At 38.8% G+C, this 20,838-nt stretch overlaps 1 protein-coding gene across 1 annotated transcript in view; it reads right to left on the bottom strand.

Moving 5' to 3' along the window:
• The window catches only part of LOC136009042 (uncharacterized), an 84,332-nt gene that overhangs the window by 31,697 nt on the left and 31,797 nt on the right, over nucleotides 1-20,838 (bottom strand). The window contains exons 7-8 of the mRNA XM_065669128.1: nucleotides 16,678-16,754; nucleotides 12,195-12,334 (exon numbers count right to left, since the gene is read on the bottom strand). Coding sequence (XP_065525200.1) covers nucleotides 12,195-12,334; nucleotides 16,678-16,754 — 217 coding nt within the window. The remainder of the gene's footprint in view (nucleotides 1-12,194; nucleotides 12,335-16,677; nucleotides 16,755-20,838) is intronic.

Here is a 20,838-nt window from a genome sequence, read left to right as displayed (position 1 = left end):
GCATTATACAGCATTTTTGGTTTATTTTGATGTTCTAAGCTTCCTAGTTTTTTGTTTTTTTTTTTTTTTTTTTAAGGCAATATTAAATCAAATATTTTTTCTCAATTAACATTTTTACATGTTTACATTCAGCTTACTGCTGCAATTCTTCCAATAAAGTCTAGGAAAATGGCAGAAGGAAGCCTGGAGTACATTATTTTGAGCTGATTTCCCTGTAACATTTGTAAACAGTTTGATGCACAATGTCACTAGTAGCACTATTCTCTCTTGTCTTCCCCCATTTAATGAAAATCTGTGAAATAAATGCTACAAGGCAGTACTGCTGGCATGACAAATTCCAAGCCAATAAGTCTTGCAGTTGCCAAGATGTAAGCTCTGAAACTTGGCATTTGGCATTCAGAACTAGATAACCTTACTATAGTAACTACATTCACTGTATCTACAAGAGGGATGAATAAATCAACAATAATTGTACTACTAAAAGTGTCTAATTTCCAGCACAGTGCTTCAAGCAACAACTGAAATTAAAAAAACTGTTAAAACACAGCTACATACCCATACAATCTTGTCATGAATGCACTGAAGCAAAGGTTAACAAAAAAGAATGAATATGCATTCTTTGCTCAAAGTAGCATTCCTTGATCTACAGTAGTGATGAACTGTATAAATGTCAGGTCACATCTAAGTCCCACAGAGCTTGGTGTTCAAGTAGCAAGAATTTTTTATTGTTCGTGTAACACCACTCAAAGTAAGGAAAAGGCTACTCTTGTATAATGGGAATGCAGTCCTTATTCTGAAGCCTGGCAGTGTTTCCAAAATTAGCAATGATCATAAACCCTTGAAATATGGCTGGTATCTCCAGGTATCCTGATCCAAAACCCAGTGAAGGCAAATGGGAAGATTCCACATGGCTGCAGTTTTGTCCAGGCCAGGCTTATAATATTACTCCTCTTATCACTTGATTCCATAATTGAGAATTTCTTACCTTGTCCAAGTCAGATTTCACTGAATTTCGCATCCACCCATTTTTCTCCCACCGTTAATTTTTATTAGAAAAGTACAGGTCTGGAAATCCTTAGGAAAATAACTAGCACAGTAGGTTAAATGGGCACAGTGCTTCAGAGAAACAGGATAGTCTAACAAACAGAGCTTTTAATGTAATACATTTCCACACTAATACACTAGAGAGAACCTACCATTGGGACACCAGCCTGCCGTACGCTGCTTTGAAAACTCTCTCCCAGAACTAATTCAGACTGATTATTAGCATAGCACAGATGCGTTCACCTGGGGAACTAACTAAAAATAATGGCCAATTTACCCACGAACTAGAGTAGGCTTTTTAATCTCCCATGACTCCACAGATCAGTGGCAGTAGACTACAGTCACATCTCTGTGACTGCAACACAGCCGGCACTAAGCTTTTGGATATATGCAATCAAAAAGAATTGCTGGAAGCCACTGAGATGCCGGATGAAGCCATTCTTTGGGCCATGTTTGGACAATGCTGCTATAATCTTTATGTCTCATTTATTAGGGACTGAATAAAAATATTAAGGAAGTGTATTTCCACCTAGAGCCGCCCAAAAATCACTGGTTTCCAAGATCAGCTAGTAACTTTCTTTTAGGACCTCAAACGTGGAAATTTGGTATTTATTCAGTGTTGGCCTTGATGAAAAAATATAGGCATTATGGATTTTTAAACCTTTTATTTATCATATTTTTTTCCTGAAAACTGAGGAATAAGAGAGATGCTACTGTGGTAGATATTCTTGTTCTTATAGCTATCTCCAGGAAATCTGGGGGTTATCTTCATGTACTTACATATATAACAAATGTACAGACAGAGAAGTATTTCTCCAGATGCACTGTGCAGGATTGTGAAATGTGTGATGAACTGGACTGAATATGCACCTTTCACCTGCTGATATTTTGTAGGTCAAGCTCTATATCTGATATATCTATGTTAAGGCCAGAGAGGGAAAGACAGATACAGAGAGATGAAAGAATCTTTTATGTTCTCAGAATTCCTGCCATGTCTAAGGCTAAATTGAATACTTGTGGCATGCACATACATCCTGATGTCTTTTAGAAGATGAGGATCATTATACAATGTTTTTAAAAGGAAATTATTCTGACTTTGAAATACTATAACTTACTAAGCAACCAAAGACATTAGGAGACCCCTGTACTACATTTAACTGAAATGCAAGGCAAATACAAACAGTTACCCTGCATAAGATGATACATATGATGGTTAAGAGTGGCATTGTTTCCTCTATATAAAGCAAGCTTCAAAGGGAACAGTAATTTTTGGATTAATGGGCAAACAATGCAGAACAAATTACATCAGTAGTTAGTTAAAAGCTCTGTAAAGTAGCTTGTCCTATATTTCTGAGTAATGGAACCGATGCAGGAATGGGATTTTTATTTCTTTTTCTCCATCCCTTGCTCTCTTCCTCTGCAGTTGTTTAGACTGGAGGATTAACCATCAGAGAGGGCATCTCTGCACTTTGTGAGAAAGACGCAGTATTCAGTACAGCTGCAAGAAAGACCAGCTAAACCAGAAGTTTCATCACTGTGAATCCCATAAAACAAACTGCCTGGCATGTTTTCAGTCATTATCACTCAGCAGAGATCCAAAACAAAAACTGGGATAGATCCAGGTACCAACACAAAAAGCTTATGAGGACACAACATCAGAGAGCTACCTAGTCTATTTAAAACTAAGCTCAAGACAGTGATTCACACCTTCATAACAATTAAGCATGACAACTGCAAATTCCCCATTTGCTGGATTTCCTTTTGAGTCAAAAGGTAAATAGACCGAATTTCATTCAGAATATTGTAAACAGACTCCCAAACCTGGCAGATTGGGTTAGATTTTCGGATACAAGGCCAGGCAAGTGGCAGATCCTCTCTGTTCTTTCATACTCACCTTTCTCATGTCTTCCCTGCCCCAGCTTGATATTACCACAGAGGGAGATACTGTACTCTACCTAAAGCAGAGACAAAATGCATAGGATGAAATACTAGTCCCACAAGGTGATTGAGAAGGATGATTTTCAGAGTCACCCACGCTTTTATCATCACCTCTGAGATAATAAAAAAGGGTCACCAATTACAATTAGGCCCATATTTGCCTAAACTTTCCTGGCTCCTCCTCTTTTCAGCTTAACCACCAGGTCTTCTTGTTCCCACCCTTTGTGAAGTGCCTTATTTTGTACTGGAAACTTGTAAGGGCAGAGACTCTCCTAACTTATCTGGCTGTTTTGTCACACATCATTGTATATTTAAAAATAATTATGCCTCTGCAGAGGTATTTTATTCTGATAGATTCAGAACTGTCCCACCAGGATCTTCAGCTACTTATTCATTTTGCTACAGGCTACAACAGAAAGAGTTAGAAAATTTACTGAAATAACAAAGTCATTTTACATACATATGGTCTATGCTTCTGTGCCACAGCAGTGACAGATAAAAAGCAGCAATCCATCATATTTTTCTCTCCACACTGTACTCAATAGGATCCAAAGTGTGGTACCCATTTTGCTACTAATGCACATATATAACTCCCACTTATTTACTGTAGTGCCCTGAAGATGTGACAGTTAGCTATGTAATGCACGTATTATTTTTATTCATTCTATTCATTAGAGATGACCGTGTATGGCACACTTATAGCTTTGCTTTTCTCCACTAGACATCAGTAATGTCATCGTTTCTAGCTCATGAAAACTAAATGCATATTAAATGACAAACACAACCACATCTTTCTCTACCCGACGCTTCACAGCCAGCTTGCCAAGTCTTCTACCTTCCTATGTGTCTGAATAAACCAAAAAAGCAATTCAGCTGTGTCAAAAAGTGCTTTTGTGCTGAGCAGGAATCAGGATGAATGGTGTGAAATGCCTGTGAGGGAGAAATGCCAGCAACGTTCTCTTGGAGGCACTTTGCCCCCATGGCAAAGGCTCCAACTACTATGGGAGCCCAGGCTGCTCAGTAACTGCAGAGTCCACATTCAAGGTATTTAAAGAAGAGAAACTACTGATTTCTGTCAAAAAGCTGCATGATAGCTGTATTCTGTCAACATACCCAGTTTTCCCCTGACTATTGCCAAATTTGAGCCATCTTTTTATACTTCTATCATATAGGAATTTTCTAACAGGGAGGAGGAGAGTGGAAAATGCATTTTGGCAGGGATTTATAAACATACTCTCCTGGAGAGGGCTAGGGCTAACTGTGAATTTTTCCAGCATCAGAGAGTGTTTGCCTGCTCTTTCAGCTCCATTATGTATAATCAAATGTCAACTACCCAAAAGTCTTGTCAGGATCTCTTGGAAAACTTGGGGTTTGTACTGGAGTGTCGTGGTTTAAACCCAACCACAAACCTCGTTCACTCACTCCCCCCACTTCTTGCTCTCCCCCTGCTCCTGGAGGGACGGAGAGGAGAATCAGAAAAAGAATGCAACTCCCACGGGTTGAGATAAGAACAGTTTAGTAACTAAGGTATAACACAAATCACTACTGCTACCACCAATAATAATAATGATAAAGGAAATAACAAGAGGAAAGAATACAACACCTCAGCACCAGCCGACCAATAACTCACTCCACTCCCCCCAGCCAAGCACCGACCGATACCTCCTCCAACCCCTGCAGTCCCCCTACCCCTTCCGGGTCCCTCCAAGTTACATCCTGGGCATGACGTGCTGTGGTATGGAATACCTCTTTGGCTAGTTTGGGTCAGGTGTCCTGTCTCTGCTTCCTCCCGGCCTCCCCTCCTCCCTGGCAGAGCATGAGGCTCAGAAAGTCCTTGGCCAGACCAGACATTCGAGCAGCAACTGAAAACATCGGCGTTATCACCACTGTTCCAAGGCCAAAAGATCAAAACACAGCACTGTACTAGCTCCTAAGAAGGAGAAAAATGACTGCTGCTGCTCAACCCAGGACATGGAGGTTGCTCAATAGCTGGGCTCACTGCTCCTTTCTGCTCAAGAACATTAAATCCGGGGGGGGGGGGGGGGGGGGGCGGGGGAGAGCAGGTGAGAGAAAATAGGAAACAGACAAATATCTGTCGCTGATGACTCTCAACTCACACTCTCTTCAATGATTTGCATCACCAATTTCTCTTCTCTATTGTTCAAGGTCAGCCCCCAGCTGGTGGAGTTCTGCAGGTCTGGAACCTGCAGGAGGAAGAGCAACAGCTTCCAACACTTTTCATCCTATACCGTGAACATAGAAATAAAACTATCATCAAGCATAATTGCTCTGAAGTCCATAAGTACCATACAAAATAGTAGACGTTCCCTGTCATCATAACATCAATTTCTGATAAGATCAAGTGTGTGTATAGAAATTGGGAGGCTTCGCAAAAAGACTCCTGTAAAAAACAGTTCTGAATAAAGACTCATGTTTACTTAGCATGTATTTCCAATACTTAAAATTGTTTCCTATTTTTCCAGCAGTTTATATAAATTTTGACATAATGCTTTTCATTGATTTCAAATTTGTTTTCAAACAGTTTGGTCCTGTCAGTCTTCACCTCTACATGTGAATCATCAGCAGGAGATACACCTTGTCATTCACCTTTCTCTTCCACCATTTTACCACAATGCATGAGTACAGGAATATAACTCTTCAATCGCACAAGGCAGCAAAGTAGTACAGTTTCTAAAAACGTATGCAGTGCTTTAGAATTTGCCCAATTCTGAGTTATACTATATAATGAAAGAAGCAACAGGCAGCTTCAGCTTTTGGAATAGGAAAGATGCTATTATATATAGTTAATGATTTGTCCATAGGATGACTTTCCAAAACATAAACTTCTACTGCAACAGAAAAATCCCTGACAAAACTAAGACTAAAGCAAATACTTCACAGAGATATGTGCCACTCTACTATAAAACTTTGAACTTAAAAGACGTGAGGACACGCACCAACCTAACCACCAATCTGGCACCTGAATACATGAGAAATAAAATCCATGACCTGTGTTCTGCTGTGACTTGCCTACAAATCAAAACTCCCACAAACAATCCATAATCAGGACTAATCCTGGTGACTCTGTGCTCACTCAAACAAAACTTATGCATTTTTAGGAATGACGTGAAAGATTTGAAGGCATTTAAAGAAAACGGTGGACTTCTGATTTCTTCAAATAGGTAAGGTTGGCATGCCAATAAGTCACTATCGTGAAAAATACTATGTTGCACTTCAAAATTAAATTAGAAAAAATGAAATGGTTTAGGTGGACTACTGGAAGTTACTGACAAACTGTTTCTTGAACCTTTACATGATTAGCACTTTTTAAAGCAAGCGACAAAGAACTAGTTTCCTTTTCACAAAGAAAGTTGAATGCCCACTCTTGACGGCAATATTTTACATATAGTGCATGAAACTGATCCTACTAGAATAGATATAAAAAACTGTTAAAATTTGACCTTTGATTTTAGGCAAATGTTACATATTTGAATAAAAGGTTGCATTTATAGGCAGCCACAGAATTCTTTTTTTTTTTTTTTTTTAATGAAATTTTTAGTAGAGCTCAAGGGAGAATCCAGGGAAAAATTTCAAACAGGCTACACTAATTTTGAACAAATTTTAAACACTCAGACAACGATTTTCCTCCAATGCCCTCCTTACTCAGTGTAAATTCAATCTGTTCTCTTTGTATGACATAAACAACAAATAGTTCCACAGGAGTGAGGCAAACCATATGTGAAGGTGTTTTAGAAAGCACAACAGGGAATACACCAAGCAAAGAAGCATCTGCATTTATTTCAATGTCAAATCACATGTGTATTATAAAAGGAAAGTGTATTGCTTTTATTAAAAAACAAGTTTACTGAATTGTGCTGTTTACAGTTAACTCTTCCTGCTCTCAGTTTCCTAATCAATCTGGGGGGGGGGGGGGGTGGGCGGGGAGGGTAGAGGTGGTGGTGGTGGAAAACAGCAGGTAAAACTATAAAGTTTACAGGTTCAGAGGCAGGGCTGCAAGTGAGTCTTCAACCTCATCCACCCTACCCAGGCTGGCATATGCTGCCAAGAGCATTTTTATTCTCCACTCTTCCTTTGCTATCTGTCTTGGACAGGGGGTTCATCTGCTCCTGACTTCTGCAAGTGAGAAGCAAGGACTGGTCCTTCCCCCTGACGTTAGATTCCAGAGGTGCAAACATATAAATAGAGATAAGATTTGTTTCTTACTGGGGCCTGTGTGAAGAGGGACACCAGTTCATCTTCTGTCTTAAGATGATGCATAGACAAGCCTGAAGCCAAGCTACCACGGGCAACGTGCAGCACTGCTGCGTAGGGCACTGGGTATTTCCCTACAAAAGGCAGCACCTTACAATAAACTATTTTTATAGAAGCTGTCCGGAGTCAGCTTAACACTTTTGGAGTTCAGGAGAAAATATTTCAAAGCAGCATTTAGCTACAGGCACGTTGTTAAAAAGCTAATTGAACGGAGACAAAGGATGATCGTTACTTTTATATTAGTGTGTAATATTAACCCCTAAGAGCTGTGTTTGATGATAAGTTGCTGGTGACTGAAACTGCTAGTTCATTATTTATATTTAAACTCAAGCCCGAAGATTTCTAGAGACACAGGAAGTGTTTATGCCTTCTTTTGTTTTTTCTTTTTTTTTTCTGGTTTGGTTTTTTTCCTTTTTTGTATGAAGACAGATTTTGAAATCTGGGCTCTGTTTCCTCTCTCTCCTAAAACTAGGCGTAAAAAGCAGTGTTAAAGTGCTGAAGTGCTGAAATTATGCCCCAGATCTGTATTCATTATGCACTTTCAGAAAATATGTTACTATAGTGACAAAAATTATTAAAAACATTTCTTCCTCAAATTTTGTTTGTTTCAGAGAACACAAGAACAGAGCTAGAAAGTTTCTGACAGCAAGTTTTGTGCTGAAAGAGTCAAAATTCCCCCAAACATTTTCTCTGTCAAGTCTATAGAGTTCACCTGTCTAGACCATAACCACTAAAAATACTCATGTTCTGCTGCAAGTTACATGGGCTTTTATCTCTAGAAACACAACTTTCTGAGAGAAAGAGACACCATGGTGTGAGGCAAGGTCTTGAAGCCAGCTCGCTAGGAAGGTCTGGAAAGCAGTTAGTGACCACTTAGCAGCTGCGGGGCCACAAACATGGCCAACTACTTCAATGGCGTGCACCTCCCTGTAATATGTGACCAGGTTTGTCTGCTGTCTTAACCTCTTTTCTTAGTCTTATGTTTTGGACTAATCCCCCTCACCACCAGTTCACTGGACCTAAGCAAAAGCTGCTGCTTTCAACAAGGCTGTGTGTAAGCACAGTGGAAAAGTCGTGCAAGCTGCAAGATCGAAGCTGAAGGCTGTGGGCTCCTGCAGCCAGAATGATCTTTTTATTACATATGGGTGTAATGCCCACTGTAAGGAGGTTTGACTATGGCCTACGGATGTGAGACACCACTGTCAAATTAATATGAATGGTAAAGGACAAGCATGCTAAAGCAATGGAAACAAAAAGAAAAATATACAATTATCAGAAAAATATTTGTGATCACAAAAGAATATTTTGCTCGTACTCGCTGATCTCCCCTCTGGCAAGCCCCATAAGAAAAGAGAAGATGAGAGAGAGGAAAGAAGAGAGGAAAAAAATATACAGGGAGAGATGGGGGAGGGGTTGGTGAAGAGACAGACCGAGACAGAGTGGATACTTTTATTACAGTACAACACTAGTTTTTAATTAATAAAGGGTATGTACAGCTTTGAAGACTGTTGGTTGTGCAGTATTTTACGATAAATACATTTTATGGGATTTTGTTTTTAAAGAGGATTTTGTAAAATAACCTAGCCCAATAAATGATTTACCAGTTGCAATAAAAGATCAAGGAAATTGCGCAGACTGCATCTTGGAGCATCTAAAACTCTGAAGTTTATGGAGATCTAAGCTGCCCCCAGATCTACAGTCCTATTAAAAAATTTTGTAGTAGCTAATTATCTTGCATTACATTTTTTAAAAGGTAACAATCCTAGCAGAGAGGAAGGTCTGGAAACAGACAAAGAGGAGTTGATACCATTTGATGGAGAAAGTAGGAGATAAGGAAAGCAGAAGAGACAGACAGAAGTGAGTAACAACTGAAACATCATGCTGGTATAGTAATAGATGGAACTAACAGCTCATAAGATATTGGATACTCCTTCAATCACACAGGCAAACTGAATTAACTCTAAGTTTAAAAAAAAATATGTATTATTAAGGACACATACTTTACATGGCATGCTATATTACTTGACCAAGAGTGGAATAATTTGTTTTCCTATATTTTTCTTTCTGATAAATATGTCAACATACAAGAAGCAGAGCAGAAAGCAAAGAATGCTCTCTAAATCTTGTTATGTTTTCACCTCATGGGATTTTCACATAATAAGTAAGTAAATAAAGCAAGTGCTGGTCCTTCTTTCAGACAGGATGACAGAGACAGTAAATAGAGCAGCATATTAAAATAATAAAATACTAGCCCCAGCTGTCTTCACAGAAGGATGGGCAGCACAGCCACCATGAAGTGTGCCTTGTAGACTTTGTTTCATACCAGGAATACATGGTTCATGCCCTGTAACTTACTGTGCTCAAACATACCTCTACCTCCCAAGGAAACCCCAGCAAAGCTAGTTTCCCAACAGCCATGTGGCTCCAAAGTCAACTGGGCTTCCTAAGAATGGACAAAGAAAAGTAAAGGAAAAGCAGACAGAAGAAAGAACCCTCTTTTTTTCTTGGTCACCAAACCAGACAGCGAGGTGCATGGCAACTTAATAAAAAGCCCGTTCCTTCTGCTCCTCTGGGCACCAAAGTCTACCAGCTTCAAAGCCTGGAGCCAGGCTGCTGCAGGGACAACAACCAGAAATCAGTATGCACTCCCGAAGGGCTTTAGTGTAAGGAAGGATGGGCTTGGTCACCTTTCCCCACACTTTAAATCTGAACAACTTTGAAAATAACAAATGATCGGTTCTGCTGAATTTAAATATTTATTCTATCACTGTAACTCTGTAAGACAGGGAAGAGACAGTGAAGTTCACTGCCACAGAAAGCAAGCTCCTTGAGACAGAAAAGGTTAATGAAAATTTGGTTAATTTAATTTGAAAATTGAAGTAGGTAAAAAAAACAGTGGGAGTGAGCAAGGATACTGGAATGCACGTTCCTGCTCTAAAATCTGTTCTTTAGTTATGGCCAGGATGGTGGATTCCATAATTGTCAAAAATAACCATGATGAATTTGGCAGAATTATGGCAGTCTAATTATATGACAGTGTGTTATTTCTCCACTTGATTGCTGTCTCTTGCAACACTCAGGGCTGACCACCCCTAAGGTCAAGTTCAGATTTCTATAGTGAAAATGCACTTTGTGTTTGTACGATCTTTACATAACTTTCTGCCGAACTTTAAAGGCACCAAACGAATGTGGCAAGTGAGAGCAGGGAATGACAGGACTAGTGATGTTGAAGGCTGCTTGGCTTGCCTGATTAGATAATCCCCCTTTCAAATGTTTTGACAGGGAAGTAATTTGAAACTACGTTTTCCCCGACATCCACCCTATTCTAATGCTCATTTTCTGGATGCTTTATTTGAAACTCTAGGCACTGATTTGCAGAAGCCCACAGGTGCCAGAGATGTACATTACAGCTGGGCTTTAAACATACGAAACAAAATACAGAGCTGTGTGAAAGATTCAGATCATTTTATTAGATGAAGGATTGGGCCTTCATTTTTTTCTACTAATTACAAATAACTGCTCAATTTTGTAATTACCTAAAAGTTGAAATCCCAGAAAAATACTTATTTACATGTACATTAAAAGATTTTATTTTGATACAGTCTTTTTAACTTCACTTTACCAAGTCATTCCACATATATGCATTTTATAACAGGGAAAAGTTGTATTCAAAGAGACATCCAAGAAAGGTACTCTATTGCTCTTAAAATGCTGAAAAGATTTTGTTAGAAACCCCCTAATACAACTTCTCAAAGCAATGCAGGCATGTCAAAATTGCATTGTCAGGCAAAAAATGCTTCCAATTTTTTCTAATCAATCATAAATAACACTAAGGAATCAAAGAAACCCCACATTTTTTGGTTACTTACAAGTGCTAGAAATATCTTACCTCATATCCCTATCTGTGAAGGTAAAATAACACCACTTTCTTACTTCACAGTGATCTTATAAAGAAAAAGTAACTCTTATTGGCAAAGTTCTATTATGAAGAAAAATACAAGAATATCAGTAATTCTGAACTCCGGGCAGGGTCTGCATGTTGTAAATAAGGCTAGGAGCCACAGTGACCAAAAAGCAGAAAACAAAATCCTTAATATTTACTCAAATAAATAGAATCATGGAATCATAGAATAGTTAGGGTTGGAAAGGTCCTCAAGATCATCTGGTTCCAGCCTCCCTGCCATGGGCAGGGACACCTCACACTAAACCAGCCCACCCAAGGCTTCATCCAACCTGGCCTTGAACACTGCCAGGGATAGAGCACTCACAGCCTCCCTGGGCAGCCCATTCCACTGCCTCACCACCCTAACAGGAAAGAACTTCCTCCTTATATCCAATCTAAACTTCCCCTGTTTAAGTTTTAACCCATTACCCCTTGTCCTGTCACTATAGTCCCTGTTGAAGACTCCCTCCCCAGCATCCCTATAGGCCCCCTTCAGATACTGGAAGGCTGCTATGAGGTCTCCACGCAGCCTTCTCTTCTCCAGGCTGAACAGCCCCAACTTTCTCAGCCTGTCTTCATATGGGAGGTGCTCCAGTCCCCTGATCATCCTTGTGGCCCTCCTCTGGACTTGTTCCAACAGTTCCATGTCCTTTCTATGTTGAGGACACCAGAACTGCACACAATACTCCAGGTGAGGTCTCACAAGAGCAGAGTAGAGGGGCGGGATAGCAGAGCAGGGGGGCAGGAAAGCAGAGTAGAAGGGCAGGATAGGAAATAGCACACACCCAGAGAAATGAGCTCTGTGGGGAAATAGCAGATGATGTCATAACCATAACATGCACACACAAAGGGGACACACTGACATTGCAGTGGTAATTGTATCTGTGTTGGATTTTGCAGCCTAACAACATTCACCTGAATGTAGATACCTCTATAGCACAGGAATAACATGGCATACTTTTTGGTTGTGAAACTATTTGATGCTGAGATTACTTACCACACAGAAAAAGTGTATTTCTCTAACTCCTCCAAGTAAAAATTGGTCTCTGCAGGTGCTTTCCCTTCTTCTGTGCTTCCCCTGCTCCCAGGATCTGACTTTTCTTGATGACATTGGTCAGGTGAGTTATTCCAGTTGATCTTTAAATGAAAAGAAAAAAACAAACAAATAAGCTAGAATAGTAAGGTAATTAGCTGGACACAGCTAGCAAAGTAAGAGCTGCCAGTTCACCCTACTTTTAACTTCTAGCTCTGTTTCGGTCCTCACTCTGTAACAAACCTGGAAAACATCAATGACAAAGCTGGCTCAAAAATGCTTAAAAACAGAATAAACTATTTCAGGTAGAAGAGACCCACAAAGATCATCGAGTTGAACTGCCTGACCAATTCAGGGATGACCAAAAGTTAAAGCATGTTGTTTAGGGCATTGCCCAAATGACTCTAGAACACTGACAGGCTTGGGGCATCAATCACCTGTCCAGGAAGCTTGTTCCAACGCTTGGCCACCCTCTCCATAAAAAAATGCTTCCTAATGTCAAGTCTGAATCTCCCCTGGCACAGCTTCTATTCCCATTGCAGGACCATTCCCGCGCATCCTGTCACTGGATCCAAGGGAGAAGAGCTCAGCATTTCCCTTTCCTTTTCACCTCCTCAAGAAGCTGCAGAGAGCAGCGAGGTCACCCCTAAGCCTCTTTCTCTTCAAACTAGACAAGAACAAGGTCCCCAGCCACTCCTCACAGGACACCAGCCCTGTCACCAGCTTTGTTGCTCTCCTCTGGATGCACTCAGGGACCTTTTAAATTGTGGGGCCCAGAACCACACACAGTATAATTCAGTGAATTATGTTCTAAAAGGTTTGACAAACCCTCTCAAGGAGGTGTAAGCTTGTGCTGACACCAGAAATCATCCAGTCTTCCTCTACCTGCTCGCTTTTTCCCATGTTGTGCACCACACTCCATCAGTAAAAAAATTTGGACACCCACATGGTAAAACATACGGAGGCAACTGATCTGGGGAAGGAATTAATGCTGCTTGGCCTCTTTCTTTTCATTTCTTTTATTAATTGGGTTAGCTCTCAGCTGGACCCATTCTGATCCAGGCCACCCTGCACTGGTGCCAGAACAAGGAAGAAGAGGGACAGTACTGAATCTGTGCTGGTGCCAGTTTACATTGATTTAAAATACTGCTTGAGCTACAAAGTACAGAATCCTAATCTGTTTGCATGTTTGCATGCACAGGGTCTAATTCAGCATTGGCATTGCCTCTCTCTGGAGTGACTGTTGGGTTCCTCGCATGCCTGATGTTGTCACCCCTGGACAGAGAATCAAACATCACTTTCACCAAGAGACACAATGAGGTCATAACTCACCAAACAGGCATCTGAAGGTGACTTCATGAACCTATCTATTAATACATTCCTAGGCACAAAACCAAACTCTCTAAGGGTTTGTTAACATTTAGTGAAAAAGCCCAGTGAGAACAAAGGGATGGAAGTTAAAACCTGTTATGTCCAAACTAGAAACAGTACTTCCTTTTTTGTTCTTTTTTTTTTTAGACAGAGATGGAAAATGCAAATGGAGATGGAAAGTATATTGTTTAGAGATAACCACAAAGGGAAATTTTGGTTCTCCATCCATGCTGATTTCATGGTCAAGTGGTCGAAATTTTCTAGCCTGTACTAGAAGCTAGCTTAAATGATTTCAGGTCAGTTTTGACTTTTGCATTCATGAAATCTGCAACAAACAAAACATCCAGGTTTACTCTATCATTCTCAAAAAATCTCAGGGTTTACAGGGAATGCAGTGTTGTCATTAGATGTAGCCACTTTACTGTATTTTTTGCTAATTATGAAAACTACAAAGATTTTTATTTCTTTTAACTCAGTAAACTACTTTGCTCTAAAAATCAAATTTGTATTATGAAGTTTGGATTACATAGACCTTATCTACAATTTGAATTTTAACTTAAGGCTCATGGACAAAACAGATAAAGGTTCATATCCATACCTACATAATGCTAAATATGGTTATCAATAAACGTGATACAATCATCTTCTTTTCAATGGTCATTGGAAAACCTGCTACAAGCAGTGGAATATATTGCCAAAAAACAATTTTATGCAAACATGAATAGTTACACAGAACAGAATTGTGTTGCATGCTCAAAGCTGTTTTCGAATACAAAGACCAGGCAGTTACAGATAAGACTGCAGCCACATGACTGCCCAACTTAATTGCCTAGGAAAAGTCAAGATTTCAGAGTAGGCAGTGTGTCCAAAGTACCTTGCTGGCACTGACTCCATGAAACTATCCCTGTGCAAAGTAGATATAAAAACACTATTTAAGACATAAATCCCAAAGGTGTTAGAGAGTATTATGAGTGAATTTCTCTGAGGCTGTGTTTGATCTTGTCTGTAGTACAAAAGCAGAAGCTCAGTCATCTGCATGAGGATGGAATTGTGGCCACAGAATATATTTTACATGTCTCAGAAGTCAGCGACTGGGAGCACTTTGTCCTTTACAGACACCACTTGATACCTTTAATGCATGCAACGGTGTGCATACCCACCCCAACAAAAAATGAGTTGTCACTAATGCATATCACTCAGAAGATACTCACTGGGAGACTACAGGCAACTCCCTAGCATACATGAGTTTGGGGTGGGTTTTGCTGGTATGTTCTGTATACCCCCAAAGGTAAGGTCATACACAAAAGTCTTTCTGTTGCTTTTGGAAGAAAATGATAAACTTAAAAATATATACATATTTAAAAAAAAAAAAAAAAAAGGACAGCTAAGGAGAATAATCCACAATGTGAACTTCTGCCTTAAGTCTGTTTTTTACATTAGTCTTTAATTGTTTCCAATATATGATTACTGCGCAACATTATTTTAGAAGATGGTTTCAGTTCCAGAGATACAATTAGGTCTAAATGACATAATTCATACCAAATGCCTAAATCTTGAACATGCTAAAACAAGGATCTCTCTGAAGATGAGGGTTCTCTCATCCTATTAAAAAAGAGGGGCTCTTGCAACCTTTGAAAGGAGATTTAACTGCTCACTTTTCTTTTGTGCAGAAGTATTCTCATAAGAGGCTCGGTTCAGAAATCTATTTAAACATGTCAATAACTGTAAGCTTCTGAGTCATTTCACTGAGTCCAAAGGGACTAGACAGTGCTGAATAACCCATGGGCTTACGCACCTTACTGAAACCAGGTCACTTTAATGTGGCTTTGAAAGCCACCCACAACTGAGGTTCCTATAAGAGCGTGGCATTTTGATCAAAGGCAAAGTGCTATTATGGGATTGTAGGAAATGAATTTCACTCTGCCACTCCCATGGGTTGGGTTGTTTTGCCCATTACACCCACTCCATCAGTCCTTAAATTGGTTTTCCTATGGATATAAAGCTACACACGCACAGACATACACACATTGCAAACACCAGTGTGCTGTTATGTTTTTTCAAGTTATCATTTCCTCCCTAAAGAAATAAATCACTTGCAACCCCAGTAATTTAAAATGGAGGAAATTTCCAGATGGCCTATCTGATTTTGCTTATAGATATTTATATGTAGATCATCACACTAATGAAGTCAAAGTTGCGATTACAATTCCCAGCTATTGAGTATTCGTGCCATAGTACACGTATGAACACATAATACACAAGTTTGTAGTACTCTGAATACCGCGATGACTTTTTTCCATGGGCAACTAAAAGTATTAAAAATGTTTTAGAATACATCTAGGACAGGGTAAGACAAATTGTCAGAATGATTATTTTGAATATTCTTGTTTGCAGCCAAGCATACCTAAGGAGGGAAGTAGAGCAACACATAGAGAGAAAAATTGCATCCTTCACTGGAAAATTTCTAATATAGAACAGATAATGCAGGTAGAGGCAATTCTCAGGCATACAGTGTTTGTGTCTTAGTTCCCAGGATTTACATCATATTGAAAAGCGTCAGTAATGTTTCACCCAGACAGTGTTGATGTGATACAGATGTGATTTCATGGTAACTTGTACTGATGACACCATATTTGTTCACAAACTAATTATGTCCTTGACTAAGATACTACAGATAAGCATAGTGAAGATATCAGAATGTAGGGGTCTTCTGCACAAGGACATGAAAGCTTGGTTATAGATGCATAGGAAATCTATCTTGTGTTTGACCATTACTGAAATAATATCATCCTGCAGCACAACCTTGATCTAGCTGCTGTTGTCTGATTACTGGATAGTCTTTCCTATTACTCCTTTGAAATTCCTTTGCTGGAGAGATTAGCTTTCTATAGATCAATGCGGGAGACAGCAATACTCCTTGGCCATTGATGCTTTATGATAGCCATAACAAAATTCACAGTGATGGATTAAAGAAACACAAGAAGCAGCAAGCCCCCAAATCATTCCTGAATAGCCCTGGCAGAAGCTCCAAACTTTTTAAAAAGTGAGATGGTAATGTTCAGACCAAGTCCAGTACCTTGTGATGTCCTACTTGGCCTTTCCTCACCCAAAACTTGTCTGCACAGCCATGGCAATCTTGGTAAAAATAATTCCCTGTAAGAAAACACAAAAAAACCCCATTTTTATATGGGTACATGAGACAAAGTTCTGGAAAGGAAGGAGCTAGATTTTCTTCCCTCTTCAACCAAGATCCTGCATGACTCCAGGCAGATAATTTTTTCCCCTCCATTGTAGTTCTAAACAGATGGTTAGTTCTCTCCTACCTTCCAGAAATGTTAGGATTACAAATGCAGAGAAGACTTCAGATACCGTGGTGCTGGAAATTACGATCATATAGATATGAAGTGTGTATGCAGGAAGTAGAAATAAAGAAATAATAGAAACAAGAAGAATGTCAATGAAGATTATTTTCACCACCTCAGGATCTGTTCTCTGGAAAAGAGGAGAAAGTTTGTTTTCTTGTAGGGCCATGGTTGTGGATTAAGAATGAGGCACAAGGTTCCAAAATACTCAGTTCTCTAGCAATGTTTACTCAAGTAGGGTGTCCCTCAAAGTTCTGCAAAGCAATGACCTGCCGAGTGAACAAAAATGTAGTCCTACATCAGAAGAAGCAGTGGTGTGATAAAAATAAATGTCTGTATTACACTTTTTAATGCACGGCATGTGGAGGATAAGTAAAAAATATACTTAATGACTATGTCACTTTATTTTTTTTCAGTTACTTCCGCTTCCCCTCAGTAGAAGACAATGAAGTATACTTAAAATTGCACTACAGGAAGGAGCTGCTCTTAGGTGTTAGACTTGCAGACATACAATATAAACAAACACGTCACAGCTTTGAGCCTGTGTGTTTGTGTATATATATATGAATATCTACGTCTCACCTTTTATATATACACACACATATAGGTGTATATATGCTGAACATTCACAGTGGATGAGTTATTTACAAATATTTACATCTGGGGTGAAAGAAGAGGTCTACTGAAATCAGTGAAACTGCTAAAACAGCTGCTGGGTATGTCACGTGTGTGCACAAATAATATAAACACTTAAAATTGTCTCCACATATTCCATATATATGATACATGTACGAACCCATAAATACATTATTAAAATATAAATATACCTTCGTAAAGATGGTTACTGTGGTTTTCTTTGTTGTTTAATTTTATTTATTTTTTTTTTGGCTCACTGAAATGGGTTGCCAGATAGCTTTGCTGAAGTAATGAAGACTGACAATGTTTTGGGAGACAAATGAATAAGGCAGTAACTAATTTGGCCAAAAAAATAGCACAATAAAAAGAATAAAGAAAACAACAATATTCTACATTTAAGAAATGGGTGGGAGAAGGAGCTCAAGTTTGTTATTTAATCATGACATGCTCCTTTTATATTTTATTTGTAAGGCTCTGAATGCTCTTTTCTTTCTATACCAGTGAGCTCATTACTTTAATTCCTCATAGATTTCTCTGAACAATTTTTGCTAAGTAAAAACAATGTAATTCTTCAATGGCTGTAACAGTAAGAAGCTGCTCAAATTAAAGATCAATAAAAAGTACAGAAAAAATCTGTATGAAAATAAATAAATAAAGGAGAAGATGGGAAATGCTTGCAATTAGACAGGATGAAAAATCTAAAAAGAAATTAAATTTAGTTGTAATACATTTCCCATTCTTTTCTTCATGAAAATTACTACTGAAGTGGGTTTTTTTCTGTAATTTAAATGTTAAGCTGCCAGATGTGTGTCTCATGCTTGAAGAGCTGGAGCTTTGCATTATTTAGCATATTAAGATTCACAGAATTTAAAAAAGGGCTCCTTTATTGCCTGGAGGTTCTAATTAAGTAAACCTTAGCCTGGTACATTTAAAACTTGCAATACAAGAGATTTTGATTTCAGTTTTTTTCTCTGTAGACAAGTCTCATCAATATAATAAATATGGAAAATACTTAAGATGATATAATTTTTCTTTGGCTTGAGGAATTAAACCTATCTATTATTTTAAGAAGTTTTTAATAGAGGCCAGCAATCAGAAAGACATTTAAAGACTCCAGTCTACTTTTTAATCATGGAAGTTGCTCTTAGTGGGGGAAAACGTGTCTTATAAAACTGAGCTATGTAGAAATTGTTTCTTCCACATGCAGAAAACAGAGCAGTTCTGAGAAAGAAACAAGACTCACACAGTTCTTTATTATTAAATTCCATTTTACTTTTTTATAACTTGCTATAATTGACCACAGAAAACTAATAAAGCATTAATTAGCTGCACTATCAGGAATTTGTTGAAGGAGTTGGGATGGCTGCATCAGAAACTGTAATAACACAGAAATTCTTTTGACATGCAGTACCCATAAATCATACCTTAAATACAGTTAGTTTTGCCATTTTAGAAAATGTCAAAGGTGTCAACTTTGTCCAGATATAGCACTTAGCAATGACCATTTTAGTAAATTGACTGAAAATACATTTTGTCCCTGACAGGGGAACATAACACCATTCATGATAAAAATGAACAACTTGAGGAGGAGAAAATAATACCAAGTAAGAATGATCAAAACCAAGCATCATAGCTATGATAAAGGTACAATGGCAGGTGTAAACTCTCTGTTAATAGGTTTATTTGAAGTCAACAAACACGTGCATAAGAGCAGGAAAATGCGGCTATACCAGGGCCTGTAAAAGGCAATACTATTCTTATTCCAATGTTATAAATCTGTGATGAGGCATTAATAAGAAGTCCAGCAGAACAGTTTTAATGTTGTACATTTGTATAAGAAAAAAAATGGGTGACAATTTTTCCCACCATTGTGGAATGGGCATAAAAACAGTAAAATGACTGGATTTGGGTAAGTATGGTGAGACAAAGTTTGTTTCCAGACCTTGATAATATTGAGAGCTCTCTCATTTCTAGGTGATATTAAGTCCCAACAAAACACTTTAGATGCTACACACAGCTTACACCTAATATGGAATACAAAGAAAGTGTGACCTGTACCAAGACCATGAGCTCAGGTGGGACCTACATTTTTTAAACAGGGTGGAAAGAGATTGGAAACTAAAATGTTAGTGCTACTCCATTACTTTTCTCAGCTTCAGCCTTCTTGGGACAATAGCTGAGAGTAGCATGACCTTTAAAAATGAAGGGTGTCTTATCGTCTCTTAAACCTTATAGACTATAATGCGGCCTTTTTTATCCTCTAAGTTCAGTCTGGAAATTATCCCTTTTGGTTGTGTCTTCTGTTACAAATACTGTGGTACAAGAAGAGTGGATCTGTAGAATTAAACCAGTGATTCAGAGGACACCATGAAACGGTGAGGACCCCACTGTGCGTTGAAGAGTTTATGCCAGACTAGCTGTGGGAGTTGATGGCCATTAATACCTGACACACACCTAAAGCTCATCCACTTTCTTAGCTTCATCCTAAAGTCCAGTGTTTGCTCTCTGAGATCATTCTTCAATCAGAGTCAGAGATCAGCAACTGCGGTAGGATTTTCACCTCCATATTGCCCTAGAAGCCTAAATGCTAATGTAGATACACCCTTTTTGAACTGGAATTAGAGTGGCGTAGGAAAAAGATTCTCCATAATGGGGAACTTTTGGAGGCTGCATATAGAACTAACATTGTGAGATTTTGACATGGAAAATCAAACAGCATAGTGAGTCCCAAAGAGAAGAGTTTGGATTACATGAATGTAAGCAGGAGCTCAGTTTAATCCTATCTGCAAGACTCAGCCCAGTCCTTTACATAGTCGTGCACAGAGGAAGAAAAGACCAACAAAGAAAGAGGAGGTTCAGCCATCTGAGGTTCTGCCTTTGAGGTTCTAACCTGCAGAAAAAGTGAAGGGCAAGCAATCTTCATCTTAAAACATCACTTTGTTCCCTTTAAAGTAGCGCCCGTGAGGAACTACCAGTGAGAATAGCTTTGTTTAGGTAATTTTTTTTTTGTTTTGTTTAGGTAATTATTTTTCATCTGCATAAAACTGTTATGTAGAAGCAAACATGTCAGAAGGAGAATCACCTCATAGTATAATGAGAAATACTGAAAGGAAGGCTTACCAGTTTTCATGAAATTGCTTCAGAAGTGTCTATGAGCATAAATGTAATCCTCAACAAAAGTCTTTCTCACACAAGCATGTTTTAAGAAATGAAGTAATGTCCAAAGGTAATGATAAAAC

This window comes from Lathamus discolor, chromosome 2 (genome assembly GCF_037157495.1).
Source record: "Lathamus discolor isolate bLatDis1 chromosome 2, bLatDis1.hap1, whole genome shotgun sequence".
NCBI lineage: Eukaryota > Metazoa > Chordata > Aves > Psittaciformes > Psittacidae > Lathamus > Lathamus discolor.
The sequence above is the reverse complement of the archived record's forward strand: the minus strand, read 5'-3'. Positions and strand labels throughout refer to the sequence as shown.